The sequence below is a fragment of the Heloderma suspectum genome, chromosome 17 (assembly GCF_057233095.1).
Source record: "Heloderma suspectum isolate Gila_16-S chromosome 17, 16-S_ref, whole genome shotgun sequence".
NCBI lineage: Eukaryota > Metazoa > Chordata > Lepidosauria > Squamata > Helodermatidae > Heloderma > Heloderma suspectum.
This window is the reverse complement of record NC_139474.1, coordinates 8,471,654-8,487,793: the sequence shown is the minus strand read 5'-3', so window position 1 is coordinate 8,487,793 and position 16,140 is coordinate 8,471,654. Positions and strand designations below refer to the sequence as shown.

Below are 16,140 nucleotides of genomic sequence, written 5' to 3'. Positions count from 1 at the left end.
ATGGCACGGGTTTATTTGGGGCTCAGACAGAGAGAAAGCGCGAGAGATCGCCAAAGAGGAGATGTGTCCCCCCCCCCAAACAGCCCCCCCCCCCAACAAGGCATTGCTGGGTTTGGAGGGGGGTAACAGAGAGATGTGTGCGTGTGTGTGCCTTTGCAATGCAAGGGGACAGGGGTGGGATGCAGCTTGGCATGTTTGGGGGGCTGTTTTAGATTTTGGGGGTCAAACCAGGCTGGGAAGAGAAAGACGGAAGGGGTGCGATGGTTGTGTGTGCGTGTGGAAGAGACTAGACCTTGCATCCCCCCCCCCCCCCAAGGTAGCAATAAAGAGCGGGCGTTTGTTTGTGGTGGCTGTCGCCTCGGTTTGTTGTGACAGATCGTCCTTTTGGGGTGTGTGGGAGGTGCGAGGTGACAAGGAGTGAAGAGCATGGAGGTGGCAATGGAGTGGGGGTGTCCAGGAATAGAAGGAAAAATCGGTGTCCCCCCCTCCCTGGTAGGTATCATCAACACAAGAGGTTAAAAGAGGAGATCGGAGATTCCCAACTTCTCCCCTTATAGGCACCTTTGGGTGTCCTGACTGCTACGATGACATTTGGGGTTATTTTAAGTCGGTGATGCCATGGCAGTTATGGGGACACCTACAGATGGGTTTTATATAGAGATGGGTGCAAACCACGGATGGATTTTTAGGCACACATTTACACACATCCCCCGGCCTCCCATGCAGGGGCTGGCACGCAAATGCACCTTCGTGCAAAACACAGGTGCGCAGAAACGCACAGGGATGCACCCCCACGCGCAGGGAGCCAACACCGGATGCCCTCAGGAAGTGGATTTGAAAAGGAAAATGGACGCACAATATCTGCACTTGAATAGCGCAGCCTTTCCCAACCTGGGGCCCTCCCGGTGTGTGGGACTACAACTCCCATAGCTGGGGATAATGGGAGCTGTAATCCCACACCGCGGGAGGGCCCCAAGTTGGGGAAGGCTGACATAGTACAAGATTCACACACAGGCATGGGGGTCACATTTGCGCACACATGGCAACGGGATGTATGTATTTGTGGCTACATTTATATCCCGCCTGTTCTTCTCTCCATTTTATTCTCACAACAACCCTATGGGGTAGACTAGGTTGAGAGTCAGCGACTGGCCCAAAAGTCACCCAGTGAGCTTCATGGCTGAGTGGGGATTCGAACCCAGGTCTCCTGCATCCAACGCTCTAACCACTACACCATACTGGTGCATGCTGCTCTATAGAGTTTACTACACCCAGCAGCATGTAAGCAAATGGCATCCTGTGGGAGATGCATGCAATTTATTATTTTTTAAAAGGACAGTGTATATCTTGCTTTAAAAAACAAATAACAAAGTAAGAGCTAGCAGAGTGGTCGCACTATCGGATTGAGTCAGACATCCGTCAGTCATCCAGCTTGAAACTAGTACGCACTGGCGAGCCATTTTCTCTCTGCCTCAGTTTTCTGCCCTGCAATATGGGCCTAATAATGCCGAACTACCTGACGGGTTATTGGAAGGACGATGAGATAATGTGCGTCAAATACTTTGAAAGTTCCAAAGCCTGATAGAAATGTGCTGAGGATTATAATTATTATCAAAGTGGATTACAAAAAGTCAGAAAATTCTATATGTATAATATTCTGGGACTGTGTATATACACTCCTTGCATTCAAAATGGGCTCCTGCACGGGGCAGACCGTGGGAACCGCGCCCATGTGGCATTTTGGCGGACATATACACGCAATGCACATTTTCTCTCTTAAATTTACTATGCAAGAGCACAGGAAATAAGCGAGAATCAAGTGTTTCAAACCCCAAACGTACGTGGACTTAAAACTCGGTATCAAACAGCACATCGAAATGTGACAAATATATAACCCAGCAGTAGGTATATCTCAGGAAGGGCCAGATAGTTCAGTTGGTAGGGCACCTGTTTTCCATGCAGAAGGTTTGATCCCCTGCAACTCCAGGTAGGGATGGAAAAACCACTGCCTGAAACCCGGAGAGCTGCTGGTACTCGGCTAGATGGACCAATAGCCTGGCTCAGTATCCTTAAAGGTAAAGGTGTCCCCAACCAGTCGTGTTCGACTCTAGGGTGCGGTGCTCATCTCCATTTCCAAGCCGAAGAGCCAGCGCTGTCCGAAGACGCTTCCATGGTCATGTGGCCGGCATGACTGAACACCGAGGTGCGCGGAACGCTGTCACCTTTCCCGCCGAGGCGGTGCCTGTTTATCTACTTGCAATTTCTTGCTTTCGAACTGCTAGGCTGGCAGGAGCTGGGACTGAAGGCGGGAGCTCGCTCCGTCACGCGGCACTCGGGTCTCGAACTGCTGTCCTGCCGACCTTCCGGTCTGCGGTTCAGCGTCTTAACCGCTAAGGATAATTGTGAAGCGTCTCGGCTTCTTTAGCTCTCGAGGTGCATCGTCAAACCTGTGTCTTTTTGCCTGAAGACGTTTTCCTCCGTCAGCCCTGGAGATTGCTGCTGCCCCTGGTCTAGATCCTTGCTTCCTTCTAGTGAGTTAACTCTGAAGGGCCTGTTCACACATGCTCGAGAGGAGTGCAAGTGTCAGGGGACACGTGCGTGACAAGGCCACCGGCAGCACATCGCCTCGCACGTCCGGCTTTGCCGAGGGACCCTGCTTGTGCATATACTACTGGTCTTCGACTCTTGGGCGATGGAGGGTCGCACGTGCACGTGTGCATCCAGGCCTCTGCCCTGGCCCAGGGGAGGCAGAATCACGGCTGGGAAATATGGGGAGGGAAAACTCAGGGGTCCTGCAAGCTCCCTGGGTGTGTGTGGCTGAGCGGGTTGCTGTGGGAACCGGTGTGTGAAAGGCAGCGCTGTTTTGGGGAAGATGACCCAGGAATATCAAGGGTGGCCTCCTGGCATTAGTTGCGTTTGGCCGAGAGGACTGGGGCTGGAGGCAAAAATAATTGCAGGCTCCTTGCCCCAGGTAGAAAAGCCAACGCTGACAGTGCAGGGGCACTCAGATTCTTCTCTGTTAACTTGGGCTAAGCACACGCATCTGAAACCACCACATATCGCTTCTGGGTTGGCCCTCCCCTCCCCTCCCCTCCCCGTCCTCTGTTTTGAGTTTTAGACTGGAGGCTCCTTGGGGCCGTGCCCTGGCCTTTTGCCCTGGCCTCTTGCGTGGATTCTGCTAAGGCCATGCTTGGTGATGGTGCAATGATGATGATGCAAGGCAGCAAGGGAAAGGGGCTGTGTGCACTTGGGGGGAAATGTGCTCTTTGGGGGCTGGCCCCCAGGCCCCCTTCTGTTCTACAGGTTTGAGAAACTTGGAGGGTGTGAGTGTAAGGGGCCTTTGCTAGTGTGGTGGAGCATCTGCATGGCATAGAGAAATTCCCAGTTCCCACCCCCAGCATTGATGTAAGGCAGGTTTTCCTAAAGGCCCATGTAGATCTTCTCAAGAGTCCTTCAACACCCTCTGTAGGGTTGGCCAGGAGTATTATGCCCATTTTACAGACAGGAGGACTGAGGCAAAGAGGGAGGGAGGGAGGGAGGCTTGTTAGTTCACAGCAACTGCGAGCTTTGAAGCGTGAATCAGCGTGTGCCTTTGTGGTGGGGCTGGCCTTCAAGTGACCCCAAGTCCGAGACAAAACTGGAGCTTTGGGTTCCTGGCTTTCGCACTCCGCGTTCACTAGTCCAGCCCGACCCCATGGCTCCTGCTTTCGTTCCATATGCCACAGCTGCCAATGCCAGTTAGAACTCTGCATTTCACCTGTGAACGTGGTTTGGAAGCTTGCGGGAGAGGAGATCCACCCTCTCCCATTGCTTTATACGTCCTTTCAGACTCACAACCTGAGCGATGAAAGCAACTTTCCCCATCTTAGCCCCCCCCATGGACTATAACTCCCATCACCTCCATCAGGCAGAGTTGGGAGTTGTACTCCAACATACCTGGAGAGCACCAGAATGGGAAAGCCTGGATTAAAGGGCATTAAAGGGATGGAAAAGTAACCCTCCGTGAGGGTGCACCTTTAGGCCTAAGGGCCTGTGGAAACTCCCCCCTCCTTGGCCTCTCTCGCACTCTCTTCCTCTTTTCTCCTCTGCTCCCTTTCCACACCACCCACCAAGCAACACAGCACATCTAGGGCCAAGCGGTGAGCTCATGGATGGGGTGAAACCCGAGGAGACAGATGCCCTCATTGGGCACTGCCAGGCTATGAGCTCAGGGTGGTATTTTTAGAGGCACTGTGCAAATTCACTTGGTGAAGGGGAGAGTGGAACAGCAGCCCAAAAAGAAAACAGGCAGGCTACAGGGTGACCGTGTGCATCAGGGTGAGTGGAAGGTTTTTTTGAGGGGGGAGGTTAAAGACCCTGTGCATTTTGAGAAAATGCTCTGAATTGAGGCTGAAAGAGTGTGCGAACAAGGAGATCTTTACGAGGTTGTACAGGGGCGTAAGTTATCTCCTGCAGACGTTAGTGAAGTTCCGCTGAGCACGCACACACACACACGCACACACACACACTCTCACACAGGAGCGAGCGCATGCCCTCGTGTGCAACACAAGTTGGGAACGAGGGACTCTAGCATGTAGCCGTTTTGCCATCTTCAGCACGCCTCTCCTTGCGACAATCCTGTGAGGTAGGAGAGGCTGAAGAATAGCAATTTGCCAAATGCAAACCAGTTGAGCTTCAGAGCAGATCTGGTGGCAGTGGGGGTGGGTGGGATCTAAACCGTTACTGGTATGTTTTCATAACCATGGGTGTTAAGTGTGCATAAGCAAGGCACAAAGTGTGCAGAGGCACACATACCACACTGCAGGCTTGCACGTCTATAAATAGTGTATTTGTGTGCGCATGAGAAAGGGAGATACCTCATGCGTGCCCTTGCTATACTGTATATGTGCTATGAGGCATTGTGGCAAGTATACAAACATGGTGCTTTGCACAAGGCAGTGTAACCCTTTGTACGCATGCACAAAGAAACCATATTGGGTGTACTTGTGAATTATGACGTTGCTGTTGTTGTTAACATAAGAGCCCTGCTGGATCAGACCAAGGGTCCATCCAGTCCAGCCTTGTGTTCACAGAGCACTCAACCAGCTGCCCATGGGAAACCCACAAGCAGGAAAGGAGTGCAACAGCGCCCTCCCGCCCATGTTCCCCAGCAACTGGTGCACAGAGGCATACCGCCTCCAATACTGGAGGCGACATACAGCCATTGTGACTAGTAGCCATTGATAGCCTTCTCTAGGAATTAATCCATTCCCCTTTTCAAGCTATCCAAATTGGTGGCCATCACCACATCTCACGATAGCAAATTCCACAGTTTATGCGCTGTGTGAAGACGCCCTTCCTTTTACCTGTCCTGAATCTCCCACCCATCAGCTTCAAGGGAGGACCCCTTTGGGTTCGAGTGTTATGGGAAAGGGAGAAAAATGTCTCCCACCTCCCCATGCATAATTGCGTACACCTCTACCACGTCTCCCCTCACTCACCTTTTTCCCAAGCTAAACAGCCCCAGACGTTGTACCTGTTCCTCATAGGGGAGTTGCTCCAGCCCCTTGATCATTTTAGTTGCCCTTTTGTTGCCCTGTTAACAGCACTAAGAATTCGGATGTTTCCCGAGCGAGACACAGAGAAATCCCTGTCCCTCAAGTGGCTGTCAGTCTGGACCCTAGGGGGAAAATAGGAGTTCACGCATCGTGCTATCAGCAATTTCTTATTCAGAACCTGATGTTCTTGGTGAGGAGGAGCTCTTTGTACACCTTAATTCTTTATCACTTCAACATGGGGAGGCTGGGAAGAGAGAGGGCCCCCCCATCTAGATCTCATTGGAGATAATAGGGAAGCGGGGAAAAGAGCGTTGCTTCTGCCGCCGTGCAAGGTGGGGGCCTCCGTGGTTTCTCAGGTGGCTGCAGCTCAAGAAGTCTCCAGTTGAGAATCCTCCTCTGCCAGGAGGCAAGCCACTCTTTCAAGCAGCCTCACCTGCAAAATGGTGATAATAATATTCCAAGCGACCTTGCAGGATTATTGTAAACGTTGCAAGGCCGTGCACGTGCAGCACGTTGTGAGCTTGCAGGTGCTCAGCAAACGCATAAGAAGCTGCGAAAGGGGCCGTAGCTCGGCGGTTGAGCACCTGTCTGACTTGCACGGGGACCACTCCAGATTCAGTCCCCTGGCAGCTCCAGTTTTTTGTTAAAAAGAGTCGAGTAGCAGCGGGTGATGGAGAAGACCTCGTCCTGCCCCAAATCCCGCCAGTTGGAGGAGAAAGCACTGGGGTAGAAGACAGACCATTTAGTCTGACTGGATCCAAAGCGGTCTCCTCGGTTCCTAAATGACCAGGGGAAGCGAGGAGAGTAGAGAACACAATGGTGAAAGGTGGGCAAACCATCGCAGAACAGAAATGCCGGCGAGTCCTAAATCTGTCTTCAAGTGGTTGCATTGGGTTTAGGCCGCGACCGGCTCACATCCTGCCTACAAGTGCATTTTTTGCGCATATCTCCGCAAGCAAAATGGCTCGAGCAGCATCCCCCGACCCGGCTCCCTCCAGATGTGTCTGGCTACAACTCCCATCACCCCCAATGGCTGTGCTGGCTGGGGATAATGGGACTCGCAGGCCACACACATCTGGAGAAGGCCGGGGCACATCTGGAGGATGCTGAGAGAATCTCTCTGTGTGGGGGGACGACGGCCACAAGAGTCTTTCCTTCCCCCCACCCCATAAGCACTGTGGTTGCTGTCGCCCCCGATCCCCCCTTGCTTGCGGTCTACACGCCTGATGGAAAGAGTGGTGCTGTCGCCCCACGTTAGCATCGTGGGGCTGCGGCTCCTTGGCAGAAAACCCCTGGGGAGACGAGGCAAGGAAGGGTTGTTGGGTGGGTTTTATTGCATCGGCTGAGCGTGTGGGCAGGAATGGAGCAAAGCAGAAGGTGGGGTATTTTTCTGTTTGAGGGATGCAGAAGAGCAAAATGCATGAAGCCAAGAGCTGGAGGAAAGGGGGAGAGATTTGGATGGAGATGTTCCAGTGGGTACAGAGAAAGAGAGAGAAAGAGAATGTGGGTCACAAGGAAGAGAGAAAGACAACAGGGTGCTGGAGAAACGGAGGCAGAGAAGCAGGGCTGGGCTTATTTCCCACCAAGCCTGCCCCATAGGAAGTGGCTGAGTGTTTTCAAGCAGCCTAACACTCCAAGCCCCCGGTAGCTGTTCTGCTGTCTCTGCCCTGCAACCCCCTGCCCCGTGCAGCTCCAGCTGCTATTGATGATGATCATATTTATATCCCACCTTTTTCCTTCTTGCAAGGAACCCAAGGCGGCTTACATAGTCCTCCATTTTATCCTCACAACAACCCTGTGAGGCAGGCTATTTTAAAAAATCTTATTTGCAGCACAATGGTAACAGCAACAAAGGGTGTGCATATGGAATTCATGTCATGAAAACCTTGTGACGTAAGCTAGGCTGAGGGTCAGTGACTGGCTGAAAGTCCCCCAGGGAGCTTCGTGGCCTAGTGGGGGACTCGAACCCGGGACCTCCTGAGTCCCAGACCGACGTTCTAACCACTTCACTGCACAGGCTACGGCTTTGCGCCCCCATAATGCGAAAAGGCCATAGATGAGTGTCGTTTCGCATGTGCAACCCCCCAAAAAAACCCTCACTGCTTTTTTGTGAAGGGGGTGTCATTTTGGCAGGATTGTTTTTCGTCCTTCCTTGGCACAAAGCTGAAGAAGAGATGAGCGCCTTTGACTCTCCCTCCAAGACACTGCAGGAAAATGTGGAAAGAGGGACTGTGTTTTTCTTGATATCACAGCTTTAATGGGGACGGGGGTGGCGGGGGAATGCGTCAATTTTCCCGTCCTCCTCCAGCAACGCACACCATGTTGCAAAGATCTGGGGTGGGGAAGCGGACACGTTTGTCTTCTGTCAGGAAGCGCTTTTGCTCAGTCTGACCCAATTTCTACCCAGAATATTTTTGGAAGGCATTTTTAAAAAGCGGGGGTGGAGTAAGGGCTTTGGGTGGTCGTTTCTTCGAGCTCGTTGACTTGGTGTGCTCCTTCTTTTGCTTGTTTGTTTTCACCACACATGAAATTGGCCACTGCTTCATCGCAGTGCATAAAGAATGGGATGTCACAGGCCTTAGAAGAGTGTGCAGGATACGCGCACACACATAAATAGGAGGATACATATGTAAAAAAAGAGGTGAGGGGGAGAGAAAAGCAGGTCACTCACACACGGTCCCGCAGAGAGGCCAACTCAACTCCAGTCCCCGCTTTGGCCAACGGATGAACGTTTCTCATCCTCGGTTTTCCCCATCTGCAAAATGGGAGTAAAAAAGCGACCTGGCGTTATTCCTTCTCCGAGGGCAAATGCAGGATGGCACATGTGAAGCACGAATGAATTAATTTGTGAAATGTATTTCCGGCGTTTCCACCAAAGAGTGCTCCGGGTTGCCCCGCCTCTGGTTTGAGCCCCGCCTCGCTTCTCAGGGTAGGGCCGCTGGCGGGAGCCCTTCCCTCGAAAATCTCCATGTAAGCAAAAAGCTGCCTGGTTGTACTCCTCGAAGGGGGTCGGGCAAGTTTCCCCAACCTGGTGCCCTCCAGAGGAACTGGGTTACGAGTCCCTTTGTTGCTAGCTAGCCCGGTGGGATGAGGATGATAGGACCTGTAGTCCCAGCACATCTGGAAAGCCAGATTTGGGAAGGCTGGTGTAGGGTGATGCAGGAGCAGGGGACTTGTAGGCCAGGGGGTGGGCAGAAGACAGTAGATCTCCAGATGTTTTGGACTTCAGCTCCCAGCATCCCTGAACATTGACCATGCTGGCAGGGGCTTCTGGGAGTTGAAGTCTGAAACATCTGGAGATCTACCTTCGGCCCATCCATGTTTTGGGCACTCCCATGCGCGCGCGCACCTCGATCCCTGCTCTTCTGACTTCTCTTTTCCCCTCTGTCTCCCGTCCGTCTTGCAGTGCACTTTTCCCAATGCCTCCCTCGCCGCTGGAAGAACGGATCGGCGTGCTACAGAGACCCAAGACGTTGGCCTTGCGCCTCAACCACAGCTTCACGCACGGCGGCGGCGAGAAGCGGCCGCCGCCCCCACCTCTGGTCCGCAGACCTCCCGGCCAGGCCCCGCCGGCTCCCAAGGGGTCTTGCGAAGAGGGCCGCCGGGGCAGCGTCCTCCAACCCAATCATTCCCATGCCATCGACATCAAGCTGACAGCGGGGGCCTCGCAGGGCCGGGCCCCGGAGAGGAGCCTCTCCCTGCAGCTGGATCTTAAGCCGGGGGAGAAAAATGGGGGGCCAGGCTCCCACCTGAAGGTCTCCCTGCCCCAAGCCAAGCTCAAGAAGCGGAGCTTCAAGGAGAACTCCAAGCCGCCGGCGGACGCCTCCGCCAGCGCCTCCTGCCTCCCCAGCCCCGCCAGGCAGCCTCCGGAATGCGGCGGCCGGGGGTGCTGGCGGCTGCTGCGCTGCGCCGAGGCCGGCCCCAAGCCCGGCCCCCACTCCTGGGCCTGCCACTCCTGCCGCTCCAGCTTGTGCTCCCTGAGCTGCTCCAGCCGCAGCCCGCCCTCCGTCAAGAAGCTGGGCTGCCTGCCTTGCGCCCCGGCGGCCCTCCGCTCCCTGGCCTGCCTGGCCTGCAGCCCCTCGGCCAAGTCAGCCAGCTCCTCCTGCAGCTTCTGCAGCAGCGACCCCATCGTGGCCTACGACCCCCGGGGGGGCTCGTCCCCGGCCCCCAGCGGCGGGGACAGCGATGATGACTGCAGCGTCCGCGCCATCTGGCCTGACGAGCTCGCCAAGAAGATGACCAGGCCCCGGGCCCAGCCGCAGCCATCCCCCTTGATCCTGGACTGCCGCAACCTGGTGGAGTACACGAAGAGCCAGCTGCAGGGGGCCATGCGCTTTGGGGCGGCCGAGGCCGCGGGCCGCCGCCGGCGGCTGCAGCAGGGCAAGCTGGCCGTGCTCGACTTCCTCTACTCCCGGGGGGCCTGCGACGGCAGGGACTCCTCGTTGCAGCGCCTCTGGTCCAAGGAAGCCGGCGGCTGTGCCGGCCTGGAGACTCAGCCCCACAGCCCCCCCCAGCCCCGCAAAATGCAGCCCTCGCAGAATCTGCACCTGGTGTTGGACCTGCTCCCCGAGGATGGGCAGGAGGTGCCGGGCAGGACAGGTAAGCAGGGGGGTGGTTGCTGCGGAGGACGGGGTACTTCGAGGGGCCAAATCATACGCATCAAGGGCTTGTGCAAACCGCGCTCTCACATGAGACAGTTCAGGTGGCTTTGGGGAAGGATGAGAGCAAGGGTGCAGAACCCCCCAGCCTAATCTGGCCGGCAGAGCAACCTGGGGTCAACTGTTATTGCTGCTGTTATCTCTGATCTCAGCTCGGAGATAACATTGGATGGTGGAGGATTAAGCTGGTGCCGCTGGAGAAGGGCTGAAATGTGCAACAGGGTGTGTGCGTGTGATGATGTGAGCGGGCATGGCCGCACGCACCATCATCCAGCCCACGGAGGGCCTGGTGGGGAGGCAGTCCACAACCCCCCTGCTGTAAAACTGTTCTGCAGCCTTGCATTAGGCAGAACTTTTGTGCGAGGATAGCTCTGCCCTCAACCAGTATAGCTAAATGGAACCGCTGAGGTATACCTTCAAATACCAGATGCGAAGGACTAGAAACAGAGGGGAGCTGCTGCCTTCACACTTTCCTTTAAGCTCCTTCGAGGCTTCTAGTTGGCTGTTGAAGACAGAGAACTGGGTTTTCGTTTCATCTTTGTCGGTTGCTATGGGAGAGGGAGTGAGGGCGGAGGTGGGGAGAATCCATATTATAGGTCCCAGCGTGCTTCCCCTTTGCTGATTGGGTTTGTATTCTAAAGGTTTGAGAACCTTGGAGGGTGGGGGGTGTTTCATATTTCTCTCGCCTCCCTTTGGTGACCTCATCCCAGCTGGACCACCAGATGGCAAGATGCGAGGGGAGGGGGTTGGGAAGAAGAGGGGGAAGGGGAGGGGGGTCCTGTGTACGACTCTGATTTCAGTGTAGCCCCCGCCACCCCGCACCTGCTCAGTGCCTTTTGAACCGGAATGAACTCTGTCCAGCTGGTAACATGACATCATTTCTCTGACCTTCTTTCACACTTGTGTCACCCCCAAGTCCCCCCCCGCTCCACTATAGAGGGCGAGCAGCGTCCTTTTACCCAGCAGATGTTTCAGGGCAGGAAGAGAGCGTGCGCGAGAGAGGGTATCTCTGCCCCGCCTGCCCCACACAACACTTGCAAGCCGTAAAGAAAACTTTCCAAGTTGTCTGGTTGACAACATTTCTAGGGGAGAAGGCCGGGGGTCGGGGAGTTTATGCTAGCAGTCTGAACAAGTCCAGTATCTTACTGAAATTGTTTTTAACCATTTACATTATGTTTTAAATATTACATTTTATTTTTTAATCCTGTCTTTTATCTGTGAATTATTGTGAACCGCCCAGAGAGCTTCGGCTATGGGGCGGTATAGAAATTACTATTATTATTATTATTATTATTATTGTTAATGTATTAATATTAATTGTTATTATTATTATTATTAATTTATAATAATATATTTCTATACTGCCCCACAGCCGAAGCTCTCTGGGCAGTTTACCAAGGTTAAAAACATTAGAAATACAATATGCAAAATTTAGAAACATCAAAAACACGGAAAGAGACGCTATACGCAGAGACACCATCTATCTGGGAACAGCTTTGAGCAATTGGCCAAACTGTAAAAAACCGAAATATATGCTAATGTATGCTTCACTTCCCCGCCCCGTGGACTCACCTCTCTTGCGGTGTGCTTTGACCGCAGGTAGCCTGAGGGGCTCGGAGGTTGCCGACCGGCCTGACGACCTGGGCCCCCCGCTCACGCCCGACCTGGAGAACGCTGAACTGAGCCCCATCCTGCCCTTCCTGTTCCTGGGCAACGAAAGAGACGCGCAGGACCTCGAGCGGCTGCTGAGCCTGAACGTGGGCCACGTCCTCAACGTCACCACCCACCTGCCCCTCTACCACGCCGACAGCGGGCGCCTCCGCTACAAGCGCCTGCCGGCCACCGACAACAACCGCCAGGACCTGCGCCAGTACTTTGAGGAGGCCTTCGAATTCATCGGTACGGGGGCAACCCGGGGCAAACAGCGGCGGGGGTAGTTTCTCACCTTTTGTGCATGTTCCCCCCCCTTCTAAAAGGTTGAAAGGCCTCTTCTGAGGCTTAGTTACTGGCAGGAGGAGCTTGAAGCAGGGCCGGCCCCACCATTAGGCAGAGTGAGGCAGTCGTCTCAGGCGGCAGATGCTGGGAGGTGGCAGCCAGGGGTGAAGGAAAGAGCCTGCCCGATGGCCCCCTAAGCGAGCCTTTAGGTGTAGGAGAGGAGGATGCTGTGTTGAGGAGAGATTCAACTACCAGCCCAATCAACGTTTATACATGGAATGAGAAGTGGGCGCCATTTTGGTCTTCGCCTCAGGCGGCAAAATCGGGCAGCCCTGGCTTGAAGTTACAATATACTGCTCTTTGGGGGCATTTTTTGTCCCATCCCTTTTGCCTTTGGCTCCGCCCACCATGAATGCGGCCCAAAGAGCTTCGCTGAGATTGAATTTGGCTCTTGGGCTGAAAGAGTTACGACGCGCAGGAAGCGTTTGTTTTGGGTTCCCTTTTGGTCCTCCCTCCCACTAATGGCGCTCTCGCGCTCACCCTCCCACTAACGGCGCTCTCGCGCTCTCCCTCCCGCTAACGGCGCTCTCCCTCCCGCTAACGGCGCTCTCGTGCTCTCCCTCCCGCTAACGGCGCTCTTGCGCTCTCCCTCCCTCTGCTACAGAAGAGGCACACCAGAGCGGCAAAGGAGTCCTGATCCACTGCCAAGCAGGCGTCTCGCGCTCGGCCACCATCGTCATCGCCTACCTGATGAAGCACACCCTCATGACCATGGGCGATGCCTACAAATATGTCAAGGGGCGGCGGCCCATCATCTCGCCCAACCTCAACTTCATGGGACAGCTGCTGGAATTCGAAACGGACCTCAACGCAGGCGTCACGCCCCGCATCCTCACCCCCAAGCTGGCGGGGGTGGAGACCGAGGTCTGAACAAGATGGTGGGGGCGGGGGGGGCTCCATCAATCTCAGGGTTGGGAAGAGGTGGGGGGGTCGTGCAATAAGGGACCGATGGACGGCAGGGGCAGCTCAAGCATTGTGCGGAGAGTAGTAAGGGGGGAGTGCGGTGACTTCTTAGCCGCTTTACGACCCCCACCTTAAAACACACACGCACGCATGCACCCCCGACGGATCATTTTCCGGATGCCTTTCTGCACCTGCCTGCTCGCCACTGTCGAAACCGATGAGGCATCTCGTTTCCACATCAATGTCGGCTTCTCCGAACTTTCGTACCTTGGCGTCAGAGCGGGGTGGGAATCGAGAGGGGACTGGGGCTGTGTGCTTGCGTGATCTCGCCGGGTTTAACTTATTGGGGAGGGGAGCGTGTGTGTGCGTGCGTGTTCGGCGGCTACTTTCTTCTCCCCGTTTGGATGCAGATGCTGATTTTTACTTCCTTCTCCACCATGACTGGAGAAGGGACTTGGGAGCGGGGTGGGGGCGACCCACGCATTTACTGGTGTGCTTGTGTGCGCGTAATGGGAGGGGGCGCATTGCGGGTGAGACCCCCCCCCTCCCCCGAAGTTATCAGATTTTAATGCTCAGGATCACAGAATCTCTGGATAGAAATTCTGGTGTAAGTGGAAAGGTAGGGAGGGCAATTTTCAACTCCTCTCCCACTGTTTCCGGGTGGGGGGCACCCTCTTCTGCCCCCCCATTTATTTATTTGAACTGTACTGCTGGTTAGCCACTCTTCTGGCCACCAACCTGTTACCTGGACTGAATCTTAAAATGGAGGTTGTGTAGGGACTGGGAATAGGGACATAGTTTAGGCTTTTCTCTCCCCCCGTACCTTGCCCACCCTCCCTTCCCATTCTCAGGGTAATAATATAACAGGAATGGTCTTCCATGAAAGGGTTCATATTTAAGACAATGGGGCAGGGATGTTAAAAACTTTTGGGGAAACTGGAGGCAGGGGAAGGAGAGGGGAAGGATCACCATAGAACAGCCTTCTCCAACCTGGATTGGGATTATGGGAGTTGTAGTCCAACACATATGGAGTACACCAGGCTGGGGGAAACTGCCTCTCCTAAGATATACCTTGGGTTTCCCCAGGAATGGAGAAACTGGGGTGTGCTATTGCTTTTTTTCTAATTTATCTTGAGATGCAATATATACATATATATTTTTGTTGTTGTCGGCCGCTTTTCACGCGTTTCCTTCTCCTCACTTTCCGCAAGAGCGAGGGAGGGGTGGGTTCCCTCATTTCAGTGGTCTTCCAGGCATCCCCAGTGTTTTTGCACTTGAGGAATTTGAACCCATCACCAGCAAGGGCCTGCAGAGGGTGGAGGATGTGTGTGTGTGATAAATGTAGCAGCACGTGCCCCCTCCAGCCATCTGTTCTCCAGTGAAATCATTAACCAGCCCACATATTTGGGGGGGGGGGGGTGTCTCTCGCCTTGTAGCATCAGCCAATAATTTCTTCATTGTCACTATATAATGGGAGAAGTTACTCTAATCCAGGGTTGGCAACCTGATGCCCTCTAGATGTTTTGGACTAGAACTCCCATTATTGCTGACTATTGGCCTTGCTGTCCAGGGCTAATGGGAGTTGTAGTCCAAACCACCTGGAAGGCTCCACGTTGCCTACCAGGATCTCTTCTTGATCATCCCAGAGTGCAGGACACGGAATAATGGGCTCAAGTTACAGGAAGCCAGATTCCAGCTGAACATCAGGAAAAACCTCCTGACTGTAAGAGCACTACGACAATGGAACCAATTCCCTAGGGAGGCGGTGGGCTCTCCCACACTGGAGGCCTTCAAGACGAGACTGGACAGCCATCTGTCAGGGATGCTCTGACTTGGATTCCTGCATTGAGCAGGGGGTTGGACTTGATGGTCTTGTAGGCCCCTTCCAACCCTACTATTCTGTAATTCTATGATACCCCTAATCCTTTCTACCTCCAAATTCCCCCAGCATTTTAATCAGCAAGATTTGTCATCAACTAAGCATCAAGACGACCTAGAAATGATTATAGCAAGCTGGCTGGTGCTCCCAAGAAGTCACACTACTCTCCCCCCACCCCTCTCCAGCAGACTGTCTGCTTGTCAGTGAGCAATTATTGTTTCAAGTATCTTTGGTCAGACAGCATGAATATGGCCCCTGATTAATCAGGGGCTACTTCGGAAAAGACCAGCGATCCAAAACGCCACAAAAAGATGCATGTTTGAACACCTCCCTTGTGGGGGAAAAGTGGTGCCGAAACTCGGGAAACTGAAATCAGAAATACTCGAGAAAGCGAGATAATCCAATGCAAAAAAATTGAAATTTGAGGCTGATCTGCACACACGCACACGTTGCCCACTCAGCATCTTCACGCTCACCACTTTTGGCCTCTGCTGCCAAGTTACATTGTCCCATGACTGAACAAGCTGTGATGCATTATCTGCCTGCCCCACCCGTTAGTGAGTGCAATGTCTCCTCCTCTTCCCTTTGAAGATTTTTTGTACTTAAAATAGTGCCCCCTTCCACCCATCAGGCAGGCAGGAAGGAGATGTGGTCAGAGACGATCGGGGTTTCCCCTCTCCCTGCTGTTTCTCTTTGGATCTTGTCTTTGTTATTTATTGGGCCCAAGTGTAAGGCCCCCGCCGTAATTTATTAAACGTGATCTTTCTCTTTTGTAAAAAGACTCTGTCTCTCTTGGGGCTGGGACAGCGGAGGGAAGGAGACCCAGACCTTTCCCCAAAAGCTTCACTCAGCCCTGGAGTGGTAACACCTCCCCATGGAAGCAGCCTTGCACAGAAAGCCACCAAGTTTCTAGCTCTCAACAATATACAGTAGCTTAGTCAACAGGCAGCCATGTCTCTCAGTTGTTCGCAGCCGGAAAAGGGCCACCCCAGTTTTCACAAAGCCTGCGCAAAGGGCTGGATGCACCTGATCTCGTCTGAACTTGTTAGCTAAACAGTCAGCCCTGGTTAGTCCTTGGATGGGAGACGGCCTGGGAAACAGGCTTCCTGCAGTGAGCAGGGGGTTGGGCTCGATGGTCTTGTAGGCCCCTTCCAACCCTAGGATTCTA

At 53.9% G+C, this 16,140-nt stretch overlaps 1 protein-coding gene across 1 annotated transcript; it reads left to right on the top strand.

Annotated features, from left to right (window-relative positions):
* Nucleotides 1-8,956: 8,956 nt before the first annotated feature.
* On the top strand, nt 8,957-15,745 carry LOC146334376 (dual specificity protein phosphatase 10-like). The gene is made up of 3 exons (XM_084824363.1): nt 8,957-10,136; nt 11,795-12,094; nt 12,795-15,745. The coding sequence occupies exons 1-3, from the start codon at nt 8,957-8,959 to the stop codon at nt 13,058-13,060; spliced, it is 1,746 nt and encodes a 581-aa protein (XP_084680489.1). The 3' UTR covers nt 13,061-15,745.
* Nucleotides 15,746-16,140: the final 395 nt, after the last annotated feature.